An 8,354-nucleotide genomic window follows, 5' to 3' on the forward strand; every position below is an offset into this window, starting at 1 on the left:
TCTTAATGCGTGTGACCGCAGGTGGTACCGAGGGACATTGTGATTCATGCCCACTTTCAAAGCAGGACCAGGGCCCGGTCTGAGGCACCCAAACAACTGTCTTCTAATATTAGCACGGCTGTATTTCTGGATCTATTATAGTCTGTCCAGACAGATCCCATTGTAATGGGATCTTTTATTAAAAGATTAGCACTATCTCCTGCAGTTGGTGGAAAAAAATCTGTTATCACTGAGTTATTTGCAGTTGTGGGGAGGGGGCGGGCAGTGGGGGGAGCCGGAGGGCGGGAGCGGGGAGGAGGGGTGTGGGGAGGGCCGGGCGGAGGGCGCGGGCGGCCGCGGCGCACCGGCCCCTGACCCGGCACTGTCCGGGCATTCCTGTCTGCATACTTCGCAGTCTGTTGTGCTTTGGTGGCTCAGAAAAGCGAAAGAATCGAAATTAAAAAGGCAGCTTTTGAATAAACAATACCATTTTCCGTTAAGTAATCGTTTTGTATAAAAGGAAATATCGCCTACTCAGTTTCATTCAGCGGTGCCAAAAAATGTTATAAATGAGAGACCGCCAACTTTTCTAAGGGGAGAATAATGCCAGACTGTGCTTAATAAACTAGTGCCCTAGAAGTTCATTATCGATGTTGCAATCTTTTCTGATTCTGAAAGGAGACCGCCTACGTCGCCCCCATTCCCGTCTCGTCCTCCCGGACTCCCATGAAAAGGCTGTCACTTGGGCACAGCCCTAGGTATTGAACTTTTATTTGGGGTTGGTTTTTTGTTTTTTGTTTTTTTTTTCCTTTTTTGTTTTAAGGTTTGGGGTTGGTCGGGGTTTGGGGTTTTTCGGGGCCGAGTCCCGCCGAGCGAGCTGTGTGCGCACCACCCGCCTCCCGCCCGTCGGAGGTGCGGGGAGTGGGATTTATTCTTAGCTGCCACTTCGCGCGGGGACGGCAGAGCCCCGCGGCCGCGGAACCGACCCCGGGCGGCCAGGCGCTGCTCCGCGCCCCGGCAGCCTCCGCACCTCCGCGCACCCGCCCGCGCTGTCGGGAAGGGGGGGGGGGGGGGGGGCGGCAGGGGGACAAGGGGCGCCCCTTGGGCGGCCGCGACCCCCGCGGGTCTCCAGCCCGCCGCGCGCCTCCCCCCTTGCGCGGGTGCGGCCGGCTCCGCGGGCGCGGCGGCCGGGGCTTGCGCTGCCTCCGCTGCTGCGCGAACAGCTCCGGCGTCTCCGCCGCGCAGGGCTGGCGTGGGGCTGCGCGGGTGCGCGCTTGTGTGTGCGTGCACCTAGAGCAGATCACTGGAGAGGGTTTCCAGAAGGTGGAAAATGTCACCTGATTCACACTGAACTTTTTAAATCTCCCCACCCCCGAGCAGACACACACACACACATTAGGAGACCGCCCACCGCAGACAGCTAGGACCCCCGTATAGATTTAAAGAGAGACTGCATTCACAGCCTGACGTTCATTCAATAGAGCGATCATAAGCAGGCTGGCTAGTGCTCGCTCCCTCTCCCTACTCCCCCTCACGCCGTTTCTGTGTCTCTCACTCCCTGCTATGCTGAGGATGTTAAATCAGAGAATCCACCCGGGCGTGCTCTTACTCCTGATGTTTCTGTGCCACTTCATGGAAGATCACACAGTGCAGGGTAAGACCAGACTGTTTATTCGCAGATATGTTTCTTTATTATTACTATTCTGTCTGTCGGGCATGGTTTAATTCGCTCGCGGTGTTAAACGCCCCTCTCCAAGGTCCAACCGGACAGAAGTTAACTGTGGGCATGGGATTGCTTTGTACCGAGGTGCTGAGGTTTGATTTAGATACCTTTTTGATCGGATCTTCGCGCTGCTCTGCATAGGCACAGAGGACAGATGAGGATGTTTCTTGGTATTTATTGTTATTATGCAGCTTGAATGAAGAGCAGCATCGCGAGGGAACTTTCCCACTCTCGGCTCCCGAATGAGTGCTCAAAGTTTGTTGCTAATTTAGCTCAGATTTTTATCTCGCCTGCCTGATGGAAGGAGAGGTGGAGATGGGGAGCCCCACGATTACAGATGACATTTTTAGAAACCATTAAGTGGTCATTTTCCGGACATTCCTTTGATATTGGGAATTCCTCCTCCCTCTTTTTTTTTTTTTTTTTTTGGTGAATAAATATTAGTGTTGTAAATTCTCCAGCACTGAAGAGTATGCTTAAATGTTGTCTTTTTTTTTTTTTTTCATGCGAACAAAACAAACCCGAACCTGATATTGACAACTCTTAAGAGCCCTCTTTCGACACAAGGGAATATTGTTTTTTAGTTTTGGGGCTTTTCCCCCTTATCTTGACCGTGTTTCAGCCACATCCTGGATGTTTTACCTTTGCTTCGTTTTTTTTTTTTCCCTTTTTTTTTCTTTTCTCCCTCACTACCAAACTAGAGCATAAATTAATCTAAGGTAGGCAAGTGCAAGATGCAAAACTTTTTTTTTTTTTTTTTAAAAAAAAGGGCGTTGTTTGTTCAATGATTTTTAGCGGGAGGTGGGGGTGGAATCTTCTCCCGCGCCCACCGACATGTCAGCTGGCCGATCCTGACCCCTCGCTGCGGTACATTCCCATCGGAATAAGGAGGCAGGATCGAGCCGTGGCTGGATTAGTACCAGAATCAATTGGTATTGAGTTGCTGGAGAAGTCACATTGGTTATTCACGAGAGACTCATCCCAACCAAAACTCTCCAGCTAAAAAAGGGGGAGTTTCTTGGACTGATGTTCTTGGCTTGACTCCACAAATAACAGGGATACTAGTTTAAAAAAAAAAAAAAAAAAGGCACAAAAATTCCCCAAATCAACAAAACCCACTCTATCCGCTTTAAGGACAGCGTACGTTCCTCTGAAATACTTGTTGGAGAGATGGCACCTATAACTTTTCCAGCTCTATCGATTTTTAAAACTCTGTAGGGACGTCCTAATGTATGTGCCCTTGTATTTTACATACTTTGCTCGGTTTTTTGGAGCTCTGCTGACTTATGTTAGTGAGGGAAAGACGTCTGTTAATAGAAGCAGCAAAATGTGGAGATTTCGAAAGACTTCGCTAACAGCAAATGTTCCCAGTTCGTGCAGATTGCAAAATGGGCTGGGACTGAAACTCTGTGCGGCACTAAAACAATGCTGCTGTGCAGCCGCGGTGAGGAGAAGATGGCAGGGGGAGGAGGAAGGAATTTGCAAGCGCGATTTTCTTTTTATTCCCTTTTAAATGCACATCCTTTTCAAGTCTCTGTCACGTGCCGGCAGTGCTCCTTCTGCTCTACATATGGAATAAATACCTCCAAAAACTGCCTCGTCCTGTTTTGATAGGGTCTGTTCTTTCTTCCTGGGTTTGTTTCGGTTTGTTCTTTTGTGGTTTGTTGTTTTGGTTTGTTTTTTTGTTTTTGTTGGGGTTTGGGTTGGTTTTGGTTTGGGTTTTGTTTTTTGTGGTTTTTTTTTAAAATTTAAACTGCGCTCCAAAATGGGCCGGAGTAGCTGCGGGTTATGAAATGGGACAAATAAAAGTAAACAGTCTAGTAAAAGTCATTGCAAGGAGCACGTGTTGTGTCTGGGTCACTGGCAACTGCCACTGATCCGGCTGGGTGTCCTCCCCGTTCTCCCCCCCCCCCCCCCCCGCAGCTGGGAACTGCTGGCTCCGGCAGGCGCGGAACGGCCGCTGCCAGGTCCTCTACAAAACCGACCTCAGCAAGGAGGAGTGCTGCAAGAGCGGCCGCCTGACAACTTCGTGGACGGAAGAGGACGTCAACGACAACACGCTTTTTAAGTGGATGATTTTTAATGGGGGAGCCCCAAACTGCATTCCGTGCAAAGGTGAGAGGGTGCTGGCGAGCTACTCCTTGCTGAGGAGCGGTTCGGGCAGGGACTGGGCTGGAGGAGGAGGAGTGGGGAAGGAGCTGGAGGGGGGGGGGGGGGGGGGGCAGCGCGGTCCTCCCGCATCCTTCCTTGGTGGGGCTTTGAGGGGTGTCTCGTACCAGACCCGGGATCAGTGAGGGGACCCCCGTTTCTGCCTAGCCGCCATGCACATCGCGGGGAGGAGGGGGAGACTTCCCCTCCAACCCGCCCTCAGTGGCGGGGAGAATTTCCTTCGAGTGGTGTTTCCTGGAGGTGGAGGGGAAAGGCATTTTCTCTTTATGCCCAGGGGTCGCGGCGCGGTGTCTCTTTTTTTTTTTTTCTTTAAGCAGTTTTGTCACCAGGTCTGTTCTGCACGCTCGGTGCTAAAGTGGTGCCTCTTTCCTTCCATCAGAAACGTGCGAGAACGTGGACTGTGGACCCGGGAAGAAATGTAAAATGAACAAGAAGAACAAACCTCGGTGTGTTTGTGCTCCGGATTGCTCTAATATCACTTGGAAGGGCCCCGTGTGTGGCTTAGATGGGAAAACCTACAGGAACGAGTGTGCCCTTCTCAAAGCCAGATGTAAAGAACAGCCTGAACTTGAAGTCCAGTATCAGGGCAAATGCAAAAGTAGGTTTGCAAATCTAATCCCATCTCCCTCAAATGCCAAAGGGTGTGTGTCTGAGTGTAGGGAGGAGGAGCTGTTGGACGTACTTCCCCACAGGAACCAGAGTGATGTTCCAAATGCTGGGAGACAGTAACAAAACTACACTCAACAAGCAAGGACATAGCTGGATTGAGAGTTCCCCACAGTCTAGCAGCACTTGCGTCCCACCAGCTACCCTGAGATGGGAAGGTTTCCTTCAGCAGCCCTTAAATGAGAAGAGCTGCTGAAGGCTTTTATCTGGTCATTGGTTTAATTGTGTCACCCATTCACTCCTCTTCACTCCTCACCGGGGCTCTGGCATCTCCTACTAATCACTGTTTTCGTCTTTATTTCAGAGACCTGTAGGGATGTTTTATGCCCAGGCAGCTCCACGTGTGTGGTTGACCAAACTAATAATGCCTACTGTGTGACATGTAATCGAATTTGCCCAGAGCCTACCTCCCCCGAACAGTATCTCTGTGGGAATGACGGCATAACTTACGCCAGTGCCTGCCACCTGAGGAAAGCTACCTGCCTACTGGGCAGATCCATTGGATTAGCCTACGAAGGAAAATGCATCAGTAGGTATCTCAGTCGGAGGGTAAGGGTGGGGGGGAGCTTCCTCAATCAGCTGTTTCAGTGTATCATGTGTGCGGTCAGATGGATGTAGTTAGGCTGGGGAGGAGGAGAGACTTCCAGCAGCCTGCATTAGTGCTTCCCTTCAGGGAAAGGAGAACCAGGGTGAGCTTTCCCCCAAAAAAGATTGCAGAAGGGATGAGGGAGTAGAGAGCCTGATCCTGCTTCTCTTGTTCTCACTGTGGGTGCTGACATTAGTATCCAAGGGAGAGTACCCACTATTAAATAGATGATGACATGGTTATGGTATAACAAGGTCTCGATATTCAGTGGATCTGAATTCCTGGAAACAATTGTCTTCAAGTGGTCTTGGCAAAGCTTACGTTAACTAAATTGGAAACATCTGATCACTTTTTCCTCTTTAGAAATATTAGAGAGTTTGGAGACAGTGAGTGAAGATAGGAAAATAATTTCTGTACATCTTGGCACTTTGTATCGTAATTTCCAGGAAGGACTGATAGTAAAGCATGTCGTAAGGAAGCATCATCAGGGCAGCCTCTGCTCCCCAAAACTGCTGGGGGTTTGCGGGAGTCTCAGGCTGATTTTAGTTGGCATAGGTCGAGGTGAATTCCCTTTCCAGTCTTGTAGACAACTACTCTGTGTGGGTTAGTTTAAAAATAACTGATTTAGAAATGCTGAATGTGTTGGCAAATTCTGCACTTACTGCTAATTTGGGGAGCTGAGTTTCCACTGACATCAAACAGAGCAGGGAAGTCGTGTACAATAGGCAAATGTAATTCTGTATTCCCAGGGACAAGCTTTGCTGGCACAGCTGTCTTTCCTCCCCCACATATAGACGGGCAATGGTGTCCAAGGGACTACTTGCTTGAGCAAAATCAGCAAGTATCATCACATCTACTGCATCTGAGCTTTTGCCTATTCACGGTTCACAGGGAAAAGGGAGTTTGGAGTTGTCTGTTGTTGCTTTTCTTTTTTCTTTGTCTTTTCACTTACCTCTAGTATCCTGTATATATTTTTAGAAGCCAAATCCTGTGAAGACATTCAGTGCAGTGCTGGGAAGAAATGCTTGTGGGATTTTAAGGTTGGCAGAGGTCGGTGCGCCCTCTGCGATGAGCTGTGCCCTGAAAGCAAGTCAGATGAGGCAGTCTGTGCCAGCGATAACACAACTTACCCAAGCGAGTGTGCCATGAAGGAGGCAGCCTGCTCCATGGGTGTGCTTCTAGAAGTAAAGCACTCCGGATCTTGCAACTGTAAGTGAGATTTTTAACTCTGCAGACACTTAAAGCTTCTGAAGGCAATCCCTAGGTAATGAAGACTTACACCTTCAAACATAAGAAAGCTTGATTTAGAGATCTGAGATGTGGTACAGGTGCCGTATGTTAACTATCATGCACACACTTTAATTACTGATAAAATGCGATAGATCTCCAACAACCAGTTGGCCTTCAAGTTGGGTTTTTGGGGCTATTCTCAGGTCAAGTCATTCTGCCAGAAAGGGGTTGCCCTAGGAGTGTAATTCTAGTGATTTTTTTCCTACTTTGTCTGCTCTCGTGTGTTTCACTGATTGCTTTATTAACACCTGGATAAACTCTAACTCGGTCCAAAAGAACAAGTTTAATGGTAGCACATGGGCATCTGGCTTAGCACAGTTGCCCCTACTAACTCTGAATGAAGGACACAAAGCAGTTAAACCTAGAACACAAGAGCGCTTTTTATTTGATTTCAGGAATCTGCCAATAAAACCTGAGCCATTGATTCTTCAGAACTTTCTGCAGTTATGACTTCATAGATTATGTATAAAAAACCTTATTGCATAACAGCAGATGCCAAATAGCATCTCACTACAAGTCACATAAAATGCAACGCTGTATTATGGCTGTTCAGAGGGCTTTGAAAACATGCACTGAGCTGCTTCTGCGCTGTTGTTGTCCTTATTTAAACAACAGCTCCCCTGTATTCCCCCATCTAGCCATTAATGAAGACCCAGAGGATGAAGAGGAAGATGAAGACCAGGACTACAGCTTTCCTATATCTTCCATTCTAGAGTGGTAAAACCTCCATCACTATTGGAACAGCCATTGGGCACGAAATCAATGTCCATACTGTAAATAAGTGTATGCTTATTTATTTTGGGGAGAAAAAAAAAGTATACATATAGTTGAGTCTCGTAGACATTTATTTATACTGTGTCATGTTTTATAATTTATACATAAAATGTCTGGTTGACTGTACACCTTGTTTTTTGAAGAAATTTATTCGTTACGGGAAGAGCAGTGTTATTTATTGTGAAGTCTCTTGCTTGTAAAGTAAAGCTTTTCTTTTTTCTTGTAAACTATAGAAGTCCATTCCTTAGAGCTTATCCACATGATCTCATCTCTGTTTCACTGATGTTAACTCTTTTTCACTTTAACAAACTTGCATGTCAGTTTCTGTTATGTTTATTTATTGGATTTTCTTCTTGCCAGTTCTGTACTGAAAAGGTCCCTCGGGTTTTTGTTTACAAGGAATCTTGACTGACCAAAAGGCATTGTAACTGACTTAGGTATACTTCTAGGGTACAGTGAGGTGATCTTTAAGGAAACTTCTTCCACTTCACTTTTCTCTGCTTCTGATCACATCATGTACTGAAGTGATCTCAATGTGCTGAGGGTATAAACTGTACTATACGATTCTGGACCCAAAGAAATCGGATTATGAAGGTTGTTAATAGCTACAGGGCTAACTGTAATAAGAGTAAAGGTTTTATTTTTCTTGTTTTATTTTTTTGTAACATGCATAAGTGTTTTATCAGGTGTTTCCTTTAAGATGGTCTTGCAGTACCACTTTCAAAGTTTTATTTTCCCAATCAGTGTGTCACTTAAAATTATATCAAAGCTTTATCAGTTCAAGTTTCTTGCTTTTCATAATACTTTTTTTCTGATGCAATTTTATATTTTCAAACATGGCGAGTTAAATATAAATTCATTTAAATATATAGTTTTGTACTTTTCTACCATGTAAATGTGCAATGTATATAAAAGTTATAATGTGTATTTGTAAATAAATGATGAGTGAAAAAATAAAAATGGAATTTTCCCTAAAGGCAACCCTCAGGTTTTGGTTATAAAGAGTTGTGGCCATCTGGTGCAAGGAAGACATAAAGGTGGTTAGGGGAAAGGAGTCTTGTGCGTGGTGTAGCAACAAAACACACTGGTTATGGCTGATGCTTTCAGCTGACATTGATTCAAGACACCTTTTTTCAGACTGGAACTATGTCTCCAGTTCACTGGTAT

General features: G+C 46.5%; 1 protein-coding gene across 2 annotated transcripts; it reads left to right on the plus strand.

Moving 5' to 3' along the window:
* Nucleotides 1-1,107: 1,107 nt before the first annotated feature.
* On the plus strand, nucleotides 1,108-8,089 carry FST (follistatin). Of its 2 annotated transcripts, none has more exons than XM_074932032.1 (6): nucleotides 1,108-1,633; nucleotides 3,626-3,817; nucleotides 4,251-4,469; nucleotides 4,842-5,066; nucleotides 6,102-6,332; nucleotides 7,052-8,089. In XM_074932032.1, the coding sequence occupies exons 1-6, from the start codon at nucleotides 1,543-1,545 to the stop codon at nucleotides 7,132-7,134; spliced, it is 1,041 nt and encodes a 346-aa protein (XP_074788133.1). In that variant the 5' UTR covers nucleotides 1,108-1,542; the 3' UTR covers nucleotides 7,135-8,089. The 2 variants fall into 2 exon arrangements, with proteins under 2 accessions (XP_074788133.1, XP_074788134.1); XM_074932033.1 differs by lacking the exon at nucleotides 7,052-8,089 and adding an exon at nucleotides 6,809-6,927.
* The last annotated feature ends 265 nt before the right edge of the window (nucleotides 8,090-8,354 follow it).

Source organism: Athene noctua, chromosome Z (genome assembly GCF_965140245.1).
Source record: "Athene noctua chromosome Z, bAthNoc1.hap1.1, whole genome shotgun sequence".
NCBI classification, from domain to species: Eukaryota; Metazoa; Chordata; class Aves; order Strigiformes; family Strigidae; genus Athene; species Athene noctua.

Coding starts and splice junctions, on each gene's coding strand:
- FST (XM_074932032.1), top strand. CDS start 1,543: ATGCTGAGGATGTTAAATCAGAGAATCCACCCGGGCGTGCTCTTACTC. Junction 1,634..3,625: donor GGAAGATCACACAGTGCAGG/GTAAGACCAGAC, acceptor CCCCCCCCGCAG/CTGGGAACTGCTGGCTCCGG. Junction 4,470..4,841: donor GTATCAGGGCAAATGCAAAA/GTAGGTTTGCAA, acceptor TCTTTATTTCAG/AGACCTGTAGGGATGTTTTA.